Source organism: Vigna radiata, unplaced genomic scaffold (assembly GCF_000741045.1).
Source record: "Vigna radiata var. radiata cultivar VC1973A unplaced genomic scaffold, Vradiata_ver6 scaffold_360, whole genome shotgun sequence".
NCBI lineage: Eukaryota > Viridiplantae > Streptophyta > Magnoliopsida > Fabales > Fabaceae > Vigna > Vigna radiata.
In genome coordinates this window covers 95,787-117,010 of record NW_014542355.1, presented here as the reverse complement: position 1 = coordinate 117,010, position 21,224 = coordinate 95,787, and the positions used below count along the sequence as shown (strand labels likewise).

General features: G+C 32.1%; 3 protein-coding genes across 4 annotated transcripts; 2 read left to right on the top strand and 1 right to left on the bottom strand.

Annotated features, from left to right (window-relative positions):
* The first annotated feature begins 582 nt into the window (after window positions 1-582).
* LOC106779596 (vestitone reductase) lies at window positions 583-2,026 on the top strand. Of its 2 annotated transcripts, XM_014667737.2 has the most exons (5): window positions 583-813; window positions 932-1,456; window positions 1,542-1,579; window positions 1,671-1,731; window positions 1,822-1,937. In XM_014667737.2, exons 1-4 carry the CDS (start codon window positions 693-695, stop codon window positions 1,683-1,685), a joined length of 699 nt encoding a protein of 232 aa, XP_014523223.1. In that variant the 5' UTR covers window positions 583-692; the 3' UTR covers window positions 1,686-1,731; window positions 1,822-1,937. The 2 variants fall into 2 exon arrangements, with proteins under 2 accessions (XP_014523223.1, XP_014523222.1); XM_014667736.2 differs by having other exon boundaries at window positions 1,542-1,731; window positions 1,822-2,026.
* A 6,818-nt stretch (window positions 2,027-8,844) lies between these two features.
* Window positions 8,845-15,288, top strand: LOC106779588 (transducin beta-like protein 2). The gene is made up of 10 exons (XM_014667726.2): window positions 8,845-9,189; window positions 9,273-9,378; window positions 11,533-11,593; window positions 11,688-11,977; window positions 12,451-12,590; window positions 13,512-13,586; window positions 13,903-13,993; window positions 14,379-14,582; window positions 14,683-14,727; window positions 14,823-15,288. Exons 1-10 carry the CDS (start codon window positions 8,992-8,994, stop codon window positions 14,906-14,908), a joined length of 1,296 nt encoding a protein of 431 aa, XP_014523212.1. The 5' UTR covers window positions 8,845-8,991; the 3' UTR covers window positions 14,909-15,288.
* A 582-nt stretch (window positions 15,289-15,870) lies between these two features.
* On the bottom strand, window positions 15,871-21,018 carry LOC106779599 (methylsterol monooxygenase 1-2). Its single transcript, XM_014667741.2, has 4 exons — window positions 20,588-21,018; window positions 16,905-17,227; window positions 16,411-16,558; window positions 15,871-16,261 (listed from the first exon to the last, which is right to left on the bottom strand). Exons 1-4 carry the CDS (start codon window positions 20,915-20,917, stop codon window positions 16,193-16,195), a joined length of 870 nt encoding a protein of 289 aa, XP_014523227.1. The 5' UTR covers window positions 20,918-21,018; the 3' UTR covers window positions 15,871-16,192.
* Between the last annotated feature and the right edge of the window lie 206 nt (window positions 21,019-21,224).

Below are 21,224 nucleotides of genomic sequence, written 5' to 3'. Positions count from 1 at the left end.
TTCATTTTATTATAATAATGAGTGTCTTATTTTGCTCTTTATTTTTAAAAGAGGGTAGAAATTAAATAGTAAAAAATAGTCAAGAAGGAAAATCAAGAATCAAACTATAAGTTTTCAAAAATTAAAAACAAATAACAAATACTTAAAGATATAACTATGAATAAAAAGATTGATATGTTTTTTTTCATAAGATAAACTTAAATTTTAAAAATTTATTAATAATTTTATTTAAATTTTATTTTATTAGTCTAAGTCAAATAATATTTAGTTTAATTTTAATAATAATAGAATAAAAATAGACAGTTTTGATTTTTCATTTATTTAAATTATATATTATTTTATTTTGTTAATATAAAATGAAGATAGATTAAATAGTTACTTTCATTTTGAGTTAATTTTTTTTTAATTTTTATTATTTGTTCTTAATTCAAAGAAATTATTTAAAAGTTATAAAAAAATTTAATGAAATAAAAGACACATAAGTCAATTTTTTTTTTTTTTTGTATCACTGCTTTTTTAACACCACAGATAGCCATGATAGCTGTCCTCCATGACTTAAAAAAAGTATAAAAGTCAATTAAAAGCCGCCATGAAGGGAGTGTTTGACATTTTGGGTGTATACGAATCCATTCAAGAAGATTGAAGCAAAACCATCAACACTAGAAAAGCAGGGCAAAATATAAAACCCAGAAATGGAAGAAGGAAAAGGAAGAGTTTGTGTAACAGGAGGCTCAGGATTCGTTGGCTCATGGATCGTCAAGAGACTACTTGAGGATGGTTACACTGTTCATACCACTGTTAGACCTGATCCAGGTAAACCATTTATACAGCTTTCATCTTAGTGGATCTCATATGAAATTATGAAAGATTTCTTATTCTTATTTTTGATTATGTTATGTTATGTTCCACAATGAGTTTATGTATTTGACAGATGCCAAGGGGGATTTGAGCTTCCTCACAAATCTTCCAGGAGCATCTGAAAAGTTAAAAATTTTCAGTGCTGATCTGAGCGACCCAGAGAGTTTCAATGAAGCAATTGAAGGGTGTTTTGGGGTGCTCCACACTGCCACTCCATTTGACGTAGAATTGAACGAAGCAGAGGAAGTGGTGACCCAAAGAAGCATTGATGGAGCATTAGGGATTCTGAAAGCATGTCTGAATTCAAAGACAGTGAAGAGGGTTGTGTACACTTCCAGTGCTTCTGCTGTTTATCGGCAGCAGAAAGAAGATGATGTGATGGATGAGAGTTTTTGGAGTGATGAAAATCTTCTCAGAGATTCGAAGCCCTTTGCTTGGGCGTATTCAATTTCTAAGACATTGACAGAGAAAGCAGTTCTTGAATTTGGAGAAAAGCATGGCTTGGATGTTGTCACTCTCATTCCTACTTTTGTTCTTGGACCCTTCATCTGTCCCAGACTCCCTAGCTCAGTTTATGTCACTCTCTCTTTCTTATTTGGTAACTCCAGCAACTTTCAATCTGTAGGACCCTTTTGAACATGAGATACAAAACTCATTCTACATGTAAGTTGTATGATTTGCAGGTAAGAAGAATCCATTTGGTGCCTCTCGTATTCATATGGTACATGTTGATGATATTGCGCGAGCACATATCTTCCTTCTTCATCATCCTAATCCAAAAGGGAGGTATAATTGCTCACCATTCATTGCAGATGTTGAAGAAATAGCAGAACTTCTTTCAGCCAAATACCCGAATTTTCAAATATCAGTAGAGTGAGTTCTCAACTATTGTCCTTCTGCATCAAAGTTATTTCTCAAATTTATAATTGTAATTTAATTTTGATTTTTGTTTTCTTCTTCTAGCGAGGTGAAGAAATTTCATGATGTCAAGCTTCCACATTTAATCTCCAAGAAACTTATGGATGCTGGATTTGAGTTTAAGTATAGCATGGAGCAAATGTTTGTAGATGCAATTGAATGTTGCAAGCAAAATGGTTATCTATGAACCACGACTAATAAATATGCATCAACTTATATTTATGAATTACAATAAATACTATTTCTATAATTACAAATGTTTAGAAAAGTAAATCAATCAAACAATTATCATTGTCGCTTTTAGTGAATTTGAAATTTGGTTCATTTATAACTCTAGTTGTTGTGTGCAAGATTTTTTTCTTATCAGTTTTACATCTAGACATAAAATCAAGAGAAATACAAATCTTATTTTAAAAGTCAATTTTGTGAAATTAAATTAAACATCTACTTCTAATATAGTATTAAAACTTTCTTAAATATTAGATAAATTTTTTAAATTAATTAAAACCGACTCTAATAATTTTAATGACATTGCTCCGGTGATTATATTAAATCCGTGCTATAATACTTTGTGACACTAATTATTATGATAGTACATCACATCTCAACAAAACTTATCATGATAGGTAATAAAGTATATTATTAGTATTATAATTTGAAAACAATGATAGAGAAGGAAATGACCCACACTATAATCCATAGTCATATTTTAAATATATAATTTTAATCTATTAATTTATTCTTTAGATATAAGAAACGATTTTGAAGAAATTATTATATTTATTTTCGTGTTCATATAAAAACTTTTTAAATCTATATTGTCTTTATATTCATTGTTATTATTATTTCTATGCTTTTTTTTTATCTTCAATCTTGTTTACTAGCATGTCTTTTCAAGTCTTAAAAGTCTGTTTTAAAAGGATATAACGATCATCTATACAAGTCACAGTATTATTTTCTACCAATAGATTAGATAATTATTACATTAGAGTGAATAAGTTTAAATCTCTATTTCTTAAGGATTCTTTTAATTTTGTAAAAACTAATTATATATTTTTCGAGTATACACTCTTCATACATCAAATTTTACTGAATAAAAACTTGACCGTTCATGTAACTTATGATGTTATTGGTTGAAATTTTTATTTGTTGCATGCAATCAAATGACATGCCTCCATAGTCTTGTAAGAAAAATACCATTTTTTTAAATAAGAAAAAGACATTTATATGTCATAGAAAAATCTTATCCACACTATTAAAAATTATTTATTTTCAAACTTTTCTTTCTCACGTTACACACAACCTTTAAAACTTCAATATCTCGTAACCATGAGTATCATAATTTTGATCATATTTTCGAAATATAAGATACTATATAATAGAATCAGATTACTGTATTTAATACACTAATCATTCCTCGTTTGTTAGCTAGTTTTTCTCTTTTATGTTTTCTGTTTTACATTTATGATTTTGGTTTTCTTTATTAAGGAACTCTACCTTTTTTATTTTTCTTTTGTAACACGATACACACAGTAATGCAATACAATTTTCTATCTTCTACGAAATGCTTATCAAACACTAACCTCAGACCCTCGCTCCTCTTGGTCTTCTCTTTATCTCCTTCTACTTTGCTTCTTCATCGCCTAGAGGGAACGAACCCTTGACGTTTGTCTACAGAAACGCCATGGAGTCTTCTCAGAGCTTTCCTTCTTTCTCACTCGTGCTTTTCGGTCTCATCTCCCACCTACCTCTCTGACACCAGAAGCTTCTCGCGAAAGCCTCTCAGACACTTGCTTTCTTTAGTTTGTTTTTGGGTTCGGAAAGAGTATTGGGCCGGTCTCACAGATTTGGGCCACTTTTATTATGGTATCAAGAGCAAGAGCTTCTGCTGCCCAGGTTCTTGATGATTCTTGCCTAGCTTCTTGATCCTTTTTTTTTCTCTGCCTTTTTTTTTTCTCTTCTATGGATTCATCAGATCTGTCAAACAATCCTATCAACCCTTACTACTTGCATCCTGGAGAGAATCCAGGCCTAACCCTCATATCTCAAATCTTGAATGAAAGTAACTACTCTTCTTGGAGTAGAAGTATGAGAAGAGCCCTTCTCTCNAAAAATAAAATCAAGTTTGTTGATGGGTCAATCAAGAAACCCGAAAGAAATGACAAATTGTTTGATGCATGGGAAAGATGCAATATGATGGTTCTCTCATGGATTATCAAAACACTCTCACCACAGATTGCTGAAAGTGTGATATATGTTGAGGATGCTAAAGAATTATGGGATGAATTGAAGGAAAGGTTCTCTAAAGGGGACTATTTCAAGATTTCAGATCTTCTACAAGACATTCATTCAATTAAACAGGGTGAAAGAACTGTTAATCAATTTTTTACTGATCTCAAAATACTATGGGAAGAGTTGGAATCACTTAGACCCATGCCCAAGTGTACGTGTAAGGTTCCCTGCAGTTGTGATCTCACAAAAGTCTCATTGAAGTATAGGGAAATGGAACATGTTATCTGTTTTTTGAAAGGACTAAATGATACCTACAATACAGTCCGGACTCAAGTTTTACTGATGGAACCCCTTCCTAGTATCAATAGGGTGTTCTCTCTTATCATTCAACAAGAGAGACAAGAAAGATCTGAAATTGGACATACAGGGCAGAATCATCCTAATGAAAACAACAAGGTCCTGGTTAATATGGCTGACAAACACAACAATTGGAAGACTGATCAACCTTGGAAAAATCAAGGACGTGGTACTGGGTCTTATGGACAAGGAAGAGGCAGAGGAAGAAATCCTAATCATGGCAAGCAATGTTCCTACTGCAATAAGATGAACCACATTGTGGATGAATGTTATTCAAAACATGGTTTTCCTCCTTGGTACAAAAAGAATGACAACAATCAAGATACGAAAGGGGGATGGAACTCTACTAATGTTTGCCAAAGCAATGCTGGACCAAACACTGCACCCCAGGGAAATACCAATACGGTTTTAGACAAATTCACACCAGAACAGATGGAAAGACTACTCAAGATGATTGAGAAAGTTGATGAACACACACATAAAATCAATCACATGTAGAGGAGCGTTACAGAAGACAAAACAGGTACTCCTTCCTGGATTATAGACACTGGAGCCACAGATCATGTGACCCATGAGAAAAAGTATTTTGTTACATTTTATAAGATTAAACCCATTAATGTCAGATTGCCAAATGACTCTACTACCACTGCTGAATATGCTGGAACAGTGCAATTTTCAAAGGATTTTATACTTTTTAATGTGTTATATATACCAAATTTTTGTTTCAATTTAATCTCTGTTCAAAGTCTAATAAAAGACTTGGACTGCAATCTAATTTTTTCTTCTAAGTTGTGCCAGATAAGGAAGAACTCTACATTGAAGACGATTGGGTTTGCTAATGCTTACAAGGGACTCTATTACTTGCAAGTTTTTTCAACTACTGATCAAGACAATATTTTTCCATCTGTTTTCTCCTTTAAGCATGCTGATGTAAACCTCTGGCATTGTAGATTAGGTCATCCAGGACATATGACTGTGAAACAAATCTGTGAACAATTTCCTTATGTTCAAATGAATGCTAATGATGTTTGTGACATTTTCCACTATGCTAAACAACATAAATTGCCTTTTCCTTCAAGTAATTCTATATCTACTGATTGTTTTGAACTTATTCATTGTGATATATGGGGTCCTTTTTCTGTTACTTCTGTCCATGGGCATAAGTATTTTCTTACCATTGTTGATGACTATAGTAGGCATACTTGGATATTCATAATGAACAATAAGAGTCAAACTAGGAACTTATTACAAAATTTTATTACTAAGGCTAAAAATCAGTTTGGTAAGACCATTAAGAAAATTAGGTCTGACAATGGCCCAGAGTTCAATTATAGCAGCCTATATGATCAAGAAGGTATAAGTCATCAAACTAGCTGTGTTGAGACGCCTGAGCAGAACTCAGTTGTGGAACGAAAACACCAGCACATCCTAAATGTCACTCGCAGTTTAATGTTTCAATCCAACATACCTAAAGCCTATTGGTCATATGCTGTGAGCCATGTTGTTTATCTAATAAACAGATTACCTACCCATGTTCTTGGAAATAAAACCCCTCATGATATGCTTTATAATATACCTCCTGCCTATTTAAATTTGAAAGCCTTTGGATGTCTTTGCTTTGCCTCTACTCTTACTGCTGGCAGGAGCAAACTTGATCCGAGAGCCAGAAAGGGAATCTTCCTTGGATATAAAGGTGGTGCGAAAGGATATGTTGTTTTGGACATCAACAGTAGGGAGTTGTTCATCAGCAGAAACGTCATTTTCTATGAAGATATCTTCCCTTGGAAGAATGGGGAAGACAACACTAGAATTTGTAGTGATAAAACTGACAGAATTGATCTTTTAAATGAACCCTTGGGCAATACTACCTCCAATGAAGATGAGAGATACACAGAGGAGGAAACACAACAAGACATCATGCAAGAAGATGATATTGACAACGAAACAAATAGCAATGAACCTGAGCATGTTTGCAGAAGATCAAACAGAGTGAGAAGAACTCCAGAATACTTAGGAGACTATGTGCATCAGGTTAATCAATCCTTGACCATTAAAAATAGTCTTAAAACACCTTATCCTGTTTCTAAGTACTTGTCCTGTGATTCTTTAACAGAAAAACACTTGAGATATACCATGGCTATCACTGCTAACAGTGAACCTCGTTCTTACAATGAAGCTAAAAATGTGAGTGAATGGGTTGAAGCGATGCAAAAGGAAATCAAAGCCTTGCAAGACAATGAAACCTGGTTTTTAACTCAACTTCCACAAGGGAAGACTGCTATTGGATGTCGATGGGTCTATAAAACTAAATACAAGGCCGATGGGACTATAGAGAGGTATAAAGCCCGGTTAGTTGCTAAGGGTTATACTCAACAAGAAGGAATCGGTTATTTGGACACTTTTTCCCCTGTTGCGAAGCTGACTACTGTCAGACTTCTTATTGTTGTGGCAGCCTCTAAAAATTGGTTTTTGGAGCAATTGGATGTAGACAATGCTTTTCTACATGGAGACCTTAATGAGGAGGTGTACATGGAACCACCCCCTGGCCTTAGAGTTCCCAAAGAAGGTCAAGTTTGCAGACTTACTAAGTCCTTATACGGTCTAAAGCAAGCTAGTAGACAGTGGTTTGAAAAACTGTCCACTTTTCTCACTCATGCTAACTATGTTCAATCAAAGAGTGATCGTTCTCTCTTTATCAAAGGCACAGGTGCTAACTTCACAGCTCTACTGGTTTATGTGGACGACATCATCTTAGCAGGAAACTCCATCACAAAAATCAATCACATGAAGAGCCTTTTGCACAGCAAGTTCAGAATAAAGGATCTAGGAAAATTAAAGTATTTTCTAGGTTTTGAGGTGGCGCAATCAAAGAAAGGAATACACTTGTCCCAAAGGAAATATGCTATGGATATTCTTGAAGAAACTGGAATGATGGGTTGCAAGCCTTCTGCAACACCCTTTCTAAAGGACACTAGTTCTTTGTACAAGACAGAAAAATATTTGAAGGATCCAACATCCTATCGAAGATTAATAGGGAAGTTGTTATATCTTACAAATACTAGACCTGATATATGTTTTTCAATTAATTTATTGAGTCAGTTTATGCAATCTCCTACTGATTACCACTATCAGGCTGTCCAACACATTATTAGGTACATAAAGGCCAAGCCTGCAGAAGGATTGTTCTTCCCTGCTGATTCATCCATGCAACTAAAGGCTTTTAGTGACTCCGATTGGGCCACTTGTCCAACTACTAGGAGATCTACCACAGGTTTCTGCATTTTTCTGGGATCATCACTGATTTCTTGGAAATCAAAAAAACAAGGCACAGTTTCTAGATCTTCCACTGAAGCTGAGTACCGTGCTCTAGCAGCCACTACTTGTGAGGTGCAGTGGATTCAATATCTCTTAGATGACCTACAGGTTACAGAAGCTGGAACTCCCGTTCTCTTCTGTGACAACAAATCTGCTAGACATATAGCTCATAATCAAAGCTTCCACGAACTAACCAAGCATATAGAACTTGATTGCCATGTAGTTCGTGAAAAGATCCAAGTTGACCTCCTACATCTACTACCCATTCGCTCAGATGAACAACTTGCGGATATTTTCACTAAATTTCCTCATAGAGTTCAGTTTAAAACCATTGTTCCCAAGCTTGGAGTGGTAACCTACACCATCCAGCTTGAGGGGAGGCTAATAGAATCAGTTTAGTCAGATTACTGTTTTTAATACACTAATCATTCCTCGTTTGTTAGCTAGCTTTCCTCTTTTATGTTTTCTGTTTTACATTTATGATTTCGGTTTTCTTTGTTAAGGAACTCTATAAATAGAGTTCCTCCTTTCTTATTTTTCTCTTGTAACACGATACGCACAGTAATGCAATACAGTTTTCTATCTTCTACGAAATGCTTATCAAACACTAACCTCAGACTCACGCTCCTCTTGGTCTTCTCTTTATCTCCTTCTACTTTGCTTCTTCATCGCCTAGAGGGAACGAACCCTTGACGTTTGTCTACAGAAACGCCATGGAGTCTTCTCGGAGCTCTCCTTCTTTCTCACTCGTGCTTTTCGGTCTCATCTCCCACCTACCTCTCTGACACCATAAGCTTCTCGCGAAAGCCTCTCAGACACTTGCTTTCTTTAGTTTGTTTTTGGGTTCGGAAAGAGTATTGGGCCGGTCTCACAAATTTGGGCCACTTCTATTACTATAAAATACGAACATGAAATTAGAATTAATAATTTATTAAAAATTTGAAAATCCTCAAAAGAAATTGAAGGAACAAAATATTAGTTTATTTTCTTTGTTCGAAACTTTATTTTACTTTTCATTGACTACTGTAATTTTTATTTATAATGTATAAATCTATTTTAAATCAAATTACAAAACATAAAATGTTGTATAAATCTTAATACTTTAATTTTTATATAATCATTAAAAAAAAAATTGTATGCAAATTGAAACTGCATATCTCTGCGCACGACGCGCAAATCCACGGTTTGATCAGGAATCGACGCGTGCAACTGCTACAGCAACAACATTCGCACACACTAAGCATTAACCTTAACAAAATCAAACCCTTGTTCTAGTCGTTGTTCTTGTTATTCTTCTTCTTCATTCTGAAGATGGATCCAGCGTTACCCATCGTAGCGCTTTCGCTCGTGTTGGGTGCGATCATTGCCTTTCTCTTCTTCAACTCCTACTTCCGCAAGCGCCAATCCGAAGTTCGATCGATCGCCAAACCCAATCTCGATCCCAATCCCAACCCTGCCTCCAAACCTCTTCCCAAGAAGCCTCTCTCCAAACCCCATTCCTCCGACAAGGTAGCTTCCAGTTCTTAACTCCTTCTCATTTCCGTGTTTTGTTTGCTTTGGTTTAGAAAATGTGGTTTCTTTTATGGGTTTAGGATCAAAACAAGCGACACCATCCGTTGGATTTGAATACCTTGAAGGGCCATGGTGATGCGGTAACAGGGATATGCTTCTCCCACGATGGACGTAATTTGGCAACAGGTGTAATACCGTTCCTTTTAAAGATGAATTCGTCAATTTTCATTGCCATGCTTAGTTCACTTCTCTTGTGCCTCTTATTTTCCTCAGTTGTAAGATCTGTGTTTTCTTAGTTCACTTTTTTCTGTGCATTATGTGTTGATTGACCAGAGATTATTGAATAATTGACTAGAGATAGTTTCACAATATAGTATATAAGTGGATAATAACTTTTACCGTATAAGTCCATTTTGTGGGTTGAGTGAGGGCCTATTTAGATTTCTCTATAAGCACTTCTAAGAGGAAAAAATAGGAACAGACATAAAAATTAGTTTCTCCATAGCTTGTGTATAGGCAAATTTGTGGAAACTCTCTTGTGTAACCTCTAGTCCATAAGTTAGTTAGTTTTAACTCATGGAGAAACTCATTCGTTGTTTTTCTTATTTTTCTCTCCCAAAATAGAAGTGCTCATGGAAAGCTGGTCAAAACTGACCCTTAGACTTAAAACTCAATTTTTAAGACTATTATGAAGTGTGTGAAGAATACGAGTGTGAGGTCAGGAGTCACGTTGATTGGAGATGAGTGAGCTGAGCAATATATAAGGAGAAAGATCTATAAATTCATTGTTTTAAGGTTTTGAGTTAGAGGTGATGTCAAGTCTCTTGTTCATGGGTTCACTCATGGCTCGGGAGGGACTCATTGGATAAATAACTCTCAAGTTTTGTGTCGACTCTCCTCAATATGTCTACTCGAGAAACCCAACAATTTGCGTCATATGTGGGAAGTGTTACTGAGTGGAGGACTCATGGGTAGAACACTTTCATGATAGAGAGGGAATTTGTAATGTATGGAGACTCACATTCATGGGTGAGATTGTGAGGAATTCAAGTGTGGAGTTGGGAGTGCCCCATTGAGTGCAGATGAGTGGGTTGAGCAATATATGAGAAGAAAGACCTATAAACTCATTCTTTTAAGGTTTTGGATTAGAGGTGGTGTCAAGTCTCTTGTGTATGGGTTGGCTCATGGTTTGGGAATCATCGGATCTACAACTCCCAGGTTTTGAACAAACTCTTCCTAGTATGTCCACTCAAAGAATCCTACAATGTGGGTAAGAAGCATGGGGTGACAATTGGGTTTGGAACCTAGTGGTAGTGAATATGAGTTAGATGTTGCATTTTTTATTAATGCTAGAGGTTTTGTGAAGTTTTTCATATTAATATTGGTAGTATAGTTTTTTACTTTATTAGTTTGTCAAAAGAAGATATGTTAAAAGTGAAAACATATTTCATTTAGCCAAAATCAAGTATGTTTTCAGACAGGGGTATACAGGTATGCATAGGATATAGGTATGGGTACGAAATTTGGCGCTTGCATGGAAGTATGGATCTATGTACAAACATTTCCATTTCTACGAACATATGTGCGTCTTTAATTAAAAATTTCTTGTTATACTTATTTTCTACTAAAAAGAAAAACCCATCTTGACTTCATTGTTGATATGTTCATTATTCTGAATACTTTGTTAAACAAGAAACTTCATCAGGTAGATAAGTGAAAATAATACTAGGTGACAATATATTACCTGTCATAATAACGAAACCAAAACCAAAGGACCGAATAGCTGTAAAACGCTGCTGACTCAAGCAGTCTTTCTGCACAAAAAGAAACTATATGTACTTAAAATACCATGACCTGAGCTGCCATAAAAATATTTTTCCCCATAGGCCATAACATGTTTAAGAGACAATGGTATATCATTGAAGTTGTGGACAAACTGTTGAAGAACCTATATTGACTAGAGATAAGATCAAATTATAATATATAAGTAGATGAAAACTTCATGTTACCAAACCGATTTTGTAAAGTTGAATTAGGTTTAAATTTTGTTTTTTTTAAGACAAACTCTAGTCAATGACAAAGAAGGAACCGTGAAAGTAGTGCTCAGCATTTGCAGCCTCCTTATTAATGTTCCTTACTGTCTCAAAGTGATCACTTATATTGACTCTTACTTTTCAACCATCATTGTTGTTTTCTAAATTCCTTTGTAGATTTCTTTGAGCTAAGATTCCTTCCTGTTCTTATGGTTCTGTTTTTTATTTATTTTCACCTCTTCAAGCAATTAAGCATTATGTGGAATTTTTTTCTTACATTCCTACTTTATATTGTCTGTGCAAACAGCTTGCGCTGATGGAGTTGTGAGAGTGTTTAAGTTGGATGATGCTTCAAGTAAAAGTTTCAAGTATGTGAATTTTAAAAGCCTTTGGGACATCATATAAAGTAAATGTCAATCATACCTCATATGCATAAATTTTATTGTCTCTACTCTTTTGCAGGTTTCTAAGGATTAATTTACCTGCTGGTGGTCATCCAACAGCTGTTGTGTTTTCTGATGATGCGTCATCCATTGTTGTGTCATCTTATACTCTTTCTGGTTCTTCATTATATATGTATGGAGAAGGGAAGCCTGTATCTTCAGAAAATAAACAAACAAAACTTCCTCTACCAGAAATTAAGTGGGAGCATCACAAAGTTCATGATAAAAAGTCAATATTGACCATGTTTGGAGCCTCAGCAACTTATGGCAGTGGTGATGGAAGTACAATTATTGCCTCTTGTTCAGAAGGTATCTTTGCGATACCATTTCCCATTGGAATCTAAGAAAATGTTCTGTCTGTCTGTCATAATTTATTTATATATTCAGGGTCTTCTCACCTAATAGTATGCTGCGATTATGAAGGGAATTCCAATTTTAATCAGATGTAGCTTGCACGAAAATAAATCCTTATATGGGGAAGGGTCCATAAAATGATTTAAGTAGATCATACATTTCTTTTTATGTTTCCTTTTTACATATTTATTTCACCACTAAATACTGAAAACATCTGAGCTACCCATACCGTCTGACATATAACTAAAATTTAATTGTTAACTAAAATTTGGATTTGGTGTGAGATTTATGCTGCTTATAAATCAAAGTCACTGTATTGTACTTTTAATTCAAGTTGCTAATGAAATTATTGTCAGTGTATTTTTGCTGAAATGTAATACTTGATGTTGGCTTTCTCTAAGCTATCCTAAATTTGATTTCTAATTCAGGGACTGATATCATTGTTTGGCATGGAAAAACCGGGAAGAGTGTTGGTCATGTGGATACAAATCAATTGAAAAATAACATGGCTGCTATATCACCCAATGGTCGTTTTATTGCCGCAGCAGCATTTACTGCAGATGTGAAGGTGAGGTTTAGTGCGCGGATCTATTTCTTTTTTTTTTTTTCTTTGAATTACTTATTTATCATGTGTGCACCCATAGAGGGGCAACTAGTACTATGCAGTGAGACGTATCCGTTAAGATTTATTTTTTACCAGCTAGGGTTGAAGTTTAAGCGTATATCCAATCACCTTCCTTTTTCACTGTTCTTTCTCTCCACATATATGTATACACAACGGCTTTTATTTTAATTTTGTCCCTGGTCAATGAACAGTTTTAGCCAAATGATTTCTAATGTTGTAAGACCAGTGTAGACAAATGAATTTGTGGAAAAAACTTTACTTTAGAAACTAAACTAATTAGTCTGTTTCATCTATTTAGGTAGAAAAACAAAAAAAGCAGGGATTGTGAAGAATATTTTACTTAAAGCAAAAAGGAGATAAAACGGGGGATGTGACACTTTCCAAATGGGGTTAATGGTAATTTAATGGAAAGGACCAAATTAACTCTATTTAAAACATATTGAGACTCAATTGAGTTAAAAAGAAAAATATAGGGATCAAAGTGAATCATAACCTAAATACAGGGACCAAATTACTAATTAAGTCTTTTTTGTTTATAATCTGTCTATAACTTTGCCTATTCAAGAACCAAGATAGCAGCAAGTATATATCACTTGAAACTGCACCATACAAATTGTGAAAGCCAGAATAAATCAAATTAAATATAATATTGCAATCACTTGTAATTTGTATTTGACATGAAAAGAATACAGTTGTCTAACAATTTGTTAGATGACCTCAGGGAGCTTCTCAATACACCATTATTCATTACTATGCTTTGTATTATATTTTTTGATTGGCAACGTTTATCAGAATGTTACTGCTTCTATTTTTAAACATTGCTTTATGTATTCTCCATTTTTTCTTGTTTACAATGTTTGGCAGGTCTGGGAGATTGTTTATGCGAAGGATGGATCTGCCAAGGAAGTTTTAAATGTTATGCAGCTTAAGGGGCATAAGGTTAGCATTATTATTTGGGGTGACTTAGAATTTAATTTAACCTCCCATTTATACATATATAGACTTTTAAGCCAAAAAATTCAAAGATGATTTTTTTGCCTTCTAATGCATTGCTATTCTGTTTATATAAAAGGTATACTAAAGATTAATTTTCATATACTTTTTATGCAGTAGTCTTATATTTCATGTATTATATTAGAATATCTTGGGTCAATGGGCATTTCATGAGCATGATGTGCATGAACAATTTTCATGAAGGCAAGCCTGCATTAAAATATTGACTATTATGATTATATGTTTATTACTTGTGTGTCAGAGTGCTGTGACTTGGTTATGCTTTACACCGAACTCTGAGCAAATAATCACTGCATCCAAGGATGGTACAATGAGAATATGGAATATCAATGGTGAGCACATTTTGAAAGATGATTATTTTTTTACTTATATAAGTGGTTTTATTTTTCTAGCAAACTCTTGGTGTCGACTGCAGTTGCAAATACTTTTAAAGATTGTAGACAAGAATATTTGGTCATGCCTCATGCTATTAATAAAGAATTCAAAACAGCACTTTGATGAGATTCTATAGCTGAAAACGGACATGTTTTCTTTTGTGCGTGTTAATTTATTTGACCTGATAAATGGGTTTGTTATTTGATCAGTCAGTGGTATTATTTCCTCCATATGGGGTTTGGGCAAGTAGGGTTCTTATCCAAATGTTCATATGTGATGTCTTAGGGACTAGGTTGTTAATTAATTCAATTCATCTCACCTTATTTTCCTTGTTTCCTGAAGTTCGATATCACCTTGATGAGGATCCTAAGACACTGAAGGTGTTCCCTATTCCTCTTCGCGATTCTTCTGGTGCTACTTTGCACTATGACCGCCTTAGTATTTCCCCGGATGGAAAAATTTTGGCTGCAACCCATGGTTCCACATTGCAGTGGCTATGTGCTAATACTGGAAAGGTTTTGGATACAGCTGAGAAAGCCCATGACAGTATGTCCAATCATGAACTCTTTTAGTTGTTCCCTTGCAACATATAAAGTAATTTTCTATCTGTGATCTTCCTGTCCTTGATTATTGCTTTCATTTGCAGGTGACATTTCTTGCCTTTCGTGGTCTCCTAAAGCTATTCCAATGGGTAATGACGCAAATCTGACTCCATTCCTTTTGGTCCTTCACCTAAAATTTACTGTGTTCTTAACAAATTTCCATTATTGGCACAAATTTTTACAGGAAATGATAAAGTCTTGGTTTTAGCCACAGCCAGTGCTGACAAGAAAGTAAAGTTGTGGGCATCTCCGTCTATACCTTCATCCTAAACCACCGAGCTAGTGCACCAACTGCCATCATTAGCATGCCTATGCTCGCACTGACAACTAATTTCCATTAAAGACAGATGCTTCAAAAGTTTCTCTTCACAATTTGATTAGAGCTGCATGGTATCTTTTGAAAGTTGAATGAGAAACTATGATGAGCTGAAATGATACAAATTCCCTTTAGTTGATGCCTGTTTAGACTTGTACATTTCCGAATTTTTGTGATAAATAATTTATAGACACATACATAGATAATGTTGTTGGGTTGGGTTTGGTTTGGTTGTGCTGGTGAGGTAGTGTTTTAGTGCTGTGGGAGAGAACATAATGGACGTGTTGCTAGTGACTACAGTTTATGTCATTAAAAGAAATCATTTTCATGCATTTTTGTGCTACAAGTCCACAACAGAACTATTAAACTCTTGTTTAGGTTAAACGTAAATAAAAGAAAGAAGTACAGACTCAATAATTATGGAGCTAAAATGGTATGAAAATTATACATTGTATTTGTACACCTAAATGAAAATTATTTTAGAAGTTGAATTGAAAACATATTTGTGAGTAAAAAATATATCTTCTTAAAGGTTTATTAAATTTTTTAACCTTTAAGTTGTTACAGCTCGAATAATTTAAAAGAAAAAAAAAGCAATTAATAAACTGTCATAAGTAAATTAACTCCCTTTATTGGATTAAACTAAAATATCTAGAGAGGTTGAAATAAGTTAATAATTTTCTTAATGGAAATAAATAAATTATTAATCTACTAAAAGTACACATATAACTATCATTTATATCAATCAATATTTAGAATATTGTTTAATACGGTGTTCCTATTAGTTTTATAAACAACACATAAATTTGTGTATAAAAACCTTTTAGCGTAAAGGTAGAAAATAGAAAATCTGAACCACACAATGTATGTTTCCATTGTGTTAAATATAAATATAATTAATCAATAAATTCGAACACAATACGTAGATAGTTAAGTTTTATAGAGAACAATTAAGTTATTTATTTAAACTATATTTCTTTATTTATTGGATGATGATACTTACATAACATTTTTTTTTACAATATTTGAACATTATCTATATGTCATTCTGTGATTGGTGTATTTATGATTATTATTATTATTGATTGTAGAGTAATTTTGGACCAATCACAAAATGACACGTAAATGATGTTCAAATGTTGTTAAAACAATGTTGTCTAAGTATCATTATCTTTATTTATTTCACCACATATTTATTTCACCACATAGCCAATTTTAAAGCTGAAAGCATAACACAGCTACTTCATCTTGTACTTTTTGGTGTAAGTAGAATTTTCCCTTCCCTTCTGTTTTATATATTGGTACCCCTGCAAAAATAAGGTGTAGGAACCCTATCAGTACAATGATGAGTTATCTTTTACTGAAATATTGAATATTTCCAATATTTTATATATATAAAAAAAAGAAAAACATTAACTAACACTTAAAGCAATTATTTAAAAAAGATGAATGTTACCTTATGAGTTCCATAAATGTAGTCACAATAGGTAAATACTGAGGCAAAATTGCTTTGAGTTTTTTCACCAACATAGTGATGGTAGTCATGGAATGCTGCTCCTCCATAAAATGGTATAAACTTTGTGCAACTCCAAGGAAAATCATACCTTAACCATGTCATAAGATAATGTATTTTGAGCATTATTAAAAGAATTTGACGAAGGTTATATTTGGAATTTCATGAAAAAGAGTGTGTGATAAACAAAATTAAACATAAAATCACTAACTGGAAATAGTAATGCTAAAAATCAATTCCATATTATATAATTTGAAAGTAATTTCCAAAAAGAAAAACTCACATGGGATAGTTTGTAAGTGACTATTGAATTCAAAAGCTTGTTCCAAATTGGACAAGCTTTAGAGTGATAAGGACAAAGCAGAAATTTTAACATTTATGAGGTGCAGGAAGAAATTATAAGGGTGTAAAAAGAAATCTGGTGAAAAAATAATTACCCGCTATGAGTCTCAATGGCTTCTAGCTGGCGCAAAATGAACCATAACCAGTAGGTTGTTATGTGGCCTGGTACTAGTACTGGGCCAATAAATGCGGGGATACCCAATATGATTATCTCAGCCCAATGTGCATAAGGTGCCGATAGCCCAATTGGTGCCGAATATTCATGATGAACCTTGTGGATCTTCTGATAGGCCCATTTGTAATGGAGCATCCTGTGAACCCAATAGCCCAAATAATCTTCTATGACAAAGTAAACTAATATCTGCCAAAATAATTCCCAGCCCGATGGCAGTGACAAACCAGTTCTGATCCCAATCCACTGAAAAAGAAAAATTACAATTTCAACCCTTACATCATTTTAATATCACTTTTTTTTTTATCTTTTAAATTTTCAATTTAAAAGAATTTGATCCAACACGATATATCATATAAATAATAACCTACTTTTTAAAACATTAATATTAATATTTAAGCTAAAAAATATGATTTTCATCACTTATAGTTACGTTAACATATCCTACTTTCTAAAATATATATATATATATACACACATAATCGATCGACTAATGGTAAATTAAAACTAGTGATTTTTTTTTTTAAAAAAACTAAATGTGTGACTAAATTTTTACAAAAAAACAAATTTACACATGTACATAATTATAAAAACTAAAAAATTATTAACAATTATTTGGCAATCAAACTTTAATGAAGCAGATGTTATTAAAAAAAATTAATAAAAAGTTTAGAGGGGACCATGTTTCAAGCCTTGAAATAAATGGTACTTTTCAATGTCTCAACTAGAGTGATTGTGTCAATACCGAACATGATTATCATAGATAACTGAAACAACAGATATTATACAAAATGTTTTAATTCATTAAAAAAATGATAAATTTGAGTTAAGTTTATTTTAATCATTCTATAATTCATTTCTATTCTTGTAACTACTTTTACTTCAATAAGACTTAGAGATTTAAATCAATTTTAAAATTTAATTTAATTTAGTTTATTGATTCTATCCATCCATTTTCACAAATTAATGTAGTAGTGGAGATTATAATTGGAATTCTAGATTTTAGATATAAGAAGTAGAACTTATTTAAAAGTACTTTTTAGTTTAAATGTAAATCATGAATTTATATTTAATTTATAAATAAAACATAGGCTCACATGTCCTGCTTTATATTGTTAACATTGAAGAAAATCTGATCGTTAAAGCAGATCATATTGTAAACTGGAATTAAAAAATTATAATTAATGCCAATTATATTTTTTTTTTTCTTTAGGCATGGACGAGCCACAAATTTATAAAATTTTATTAATAAATATTTTGTTTTCTTTTGTTGCTGTAAACTTTTATATAGCAAATTATAATTAGTTTATAAAATTCAAAGTTCCATTTAAATGCAAAGTAAATTACACCTACCACTTTGTTTCACATGTTGATGATTTGATGTATTTAAAGAAAAAGTTAATATATATTTTTTTTCATAAATTGATAATGAGAATGTTAAAATAATAATAGGCAGTATAAACTTAACAAATGATACATTTTAATAACCATAACATGACTATAAATAAAATCATTTATTCATTTTAAAAAACTATATAAAATCAAATTGAAATCATTCAAATTAAAGAGAGGAAATTTAAAAAAATTATAATAATGAAATAGAAAAAGGTTATTTAACCTATTTTTTTAAACACATACAATTATTATTTTTTAAAACAATAATAATATTCTCAACCTTCAAAAATGTTAATTTTTATTTTAACTTGCCTTTAAATTAATTATTTTACCTGTCTTAATATAATAAAATTGATTAAAAAGTGGTGTATATATTGTTTATTTTTAATTTGTGAATAAAACTTGTTTACAATCATTGGTATATATATAGATCTTTAGAGGAATGTTGGTGACTGCGACACTTTCCTTAGATTTTTTAAGTCTATGATTTGATTGAAATTTAATGAAACCACTTGGATTCATGCTTACACCTGGATATTGATGTTTTTGTCTATTCATTTATATTACAAGAAAAAAATCACATAAATTAGAGAGATAATTAAATTGCATTAAATTTTAATAATTTTTTGTTACCTAAAATGTCTTTATTATTAAATTAGTAAAAAAAAAAATAAAAAATAAACAACTGCGTTTTACATAGAAAGATGAGACATACAATATTGCAACCAAAGACAAGACATTAGTTATATTTTTTTTTTTTAAAGAAGAGTCATTAAATAAAGTAAAAATAAAAATTATTATACTAAATTACATCATTTATATATATATATATATATATATATATATATATATATATATATATATTTCTTTTCTTAAATATGAGAACAGATGAAGTAGTTTCCTAAAAAAAATATGAATTGGTTTGATGAGAAAACTATCACTAAACTTTTACGTATTCATAATAAACTAATTTCTTTTAGTCGAACAACCCTACTGAAAAATTAATTGATGAATTGATGGTTTGAACAACCATACTGAAATATTAATAGATCAATTAATTCTCAAACCATTGAATACGCATTATTTACTGAACTAATTAATGTTCATACAACTATCTTTTACAGCCTGAAAAATAAATTAGAACAATAAAAAAATATTATACGAACAAATTATTTTCAAAGGTTACGATATTAATGAAAATATCACTTGATAGAGTCTTATGATTGGCCTCAAACCTTAATAATGTTTTACTTTCAGATTAGGAACAAAAACTTCACATATTCACAATCTATGGCTAAATATTTTACTTCTTGTATGCATCATTAACATAACATCTTATAATTTAATAATTTAATGGTTAATATGTTTAACTTATATTAAAAGGGTTATTAGTCTAAGATTGCATTCACTGTATTTATTATTTCCTATCTTATCTAATTATAAATTATTTTATATATTAGAAAATATTCAAATCATCTATGTGAATGTTTTTAAAATTCAGATTGCAATAATTATTTTAAGAATTATGTAAACTAGATTGGATTACAACATTAACATTAGAGTTAGAGATGTCAAAATGGGTTACAATCACAGGTTCGGGTCGGGTTGAATTTGAAAAAATTGTATTTTTTTATGCGGGTCAAATTTCTCATTTAAACCCGTGGTAGGCCGGGTTGGCCACCAACCTACCTACCTAATTTTGTTTCATTAAAATTTAATTTTAATTTTATAAAGAAATATTTATTATTACTTTTAACTTGAAATAATTATCTAAGTTTTCTATTTTCAAAATTAATTAAACATCCATATTGGAAGTGAAATTTAGAATTGAAATTTGTTTAGATTTAAATAATATAAAATTTATAATTTTTTTTATTTAAAACAATTGTATTTAAGTGAGCCAGTGAGCTAACTTGTTTACCCACCAACCCGTGGTGGATCGGGTCGAGTTCGAATTTTCTAACTTATTAATAAATGAGTCTGGTTGGGTTGGCTCACTAAGTGACCAACCCGTGGTGGACCGAGTCGGGCCAAATTACCCGTTTTGACAGCTCTAATTAACATAGGAAATGATAGCTTTAATAAATTCAATGGTTAAATATGTTTAACTTATATTTAGAATGAATATTAAGCAATTAAATGCAAAAATCTTTATACTAACATGATATGATATGAAGATTAGGCTCCGAAAGAAAGAAAGAAAGAAGTTACCTTTATGGTGGGATAAGAAATGATCTGAAGTGGAGTAACTGCAATGAAAAAGGTGTGCACAACATCTTTGTAGCATTTGAACATTTCCCAGAATGTTCTTTTCACTTTGGGCTGAATCTTATGTTTGTTTAGTTTGTGGTTGGCACCAAGCTCCATCAATAAGAATGGAATAGGAGCAATAGAATAAAAGAGCAACAAGAATAGAGAGTTATGGCAATGAAGCAGAAAATCAGGTTTGTTTGCAGAATATTTGAACCATATTGTCTCAGCAAGGGTTAGTCCTCTTCCTAGGGCAACTTCTGCTTCTTGAAGGGTATGATAAGGAAGCATTCTGAATATTTGGGAGAGATGAGAAAGAAGAAGAAGAGAAATAGAAGTGTATATACAGATATTCAACTTGGCTCATCTCACAACAAATGCTATAAACTCATGCCATGTGTTTCATATTATATGTCAAATAAATGACTAAGCTTATTCTTTGAAAATGATGGTGCAAGAGAAATGTTTTCTTTAGATGTAATATTAATGACTGCTTTTAGTTATATATAAAATGTCTTAACTTTTTTGTTGTATTCATTTATTACTTGTTTAATGGATTCTTTCCATCAACTCATTATTATTATTATTATTTTTTTTA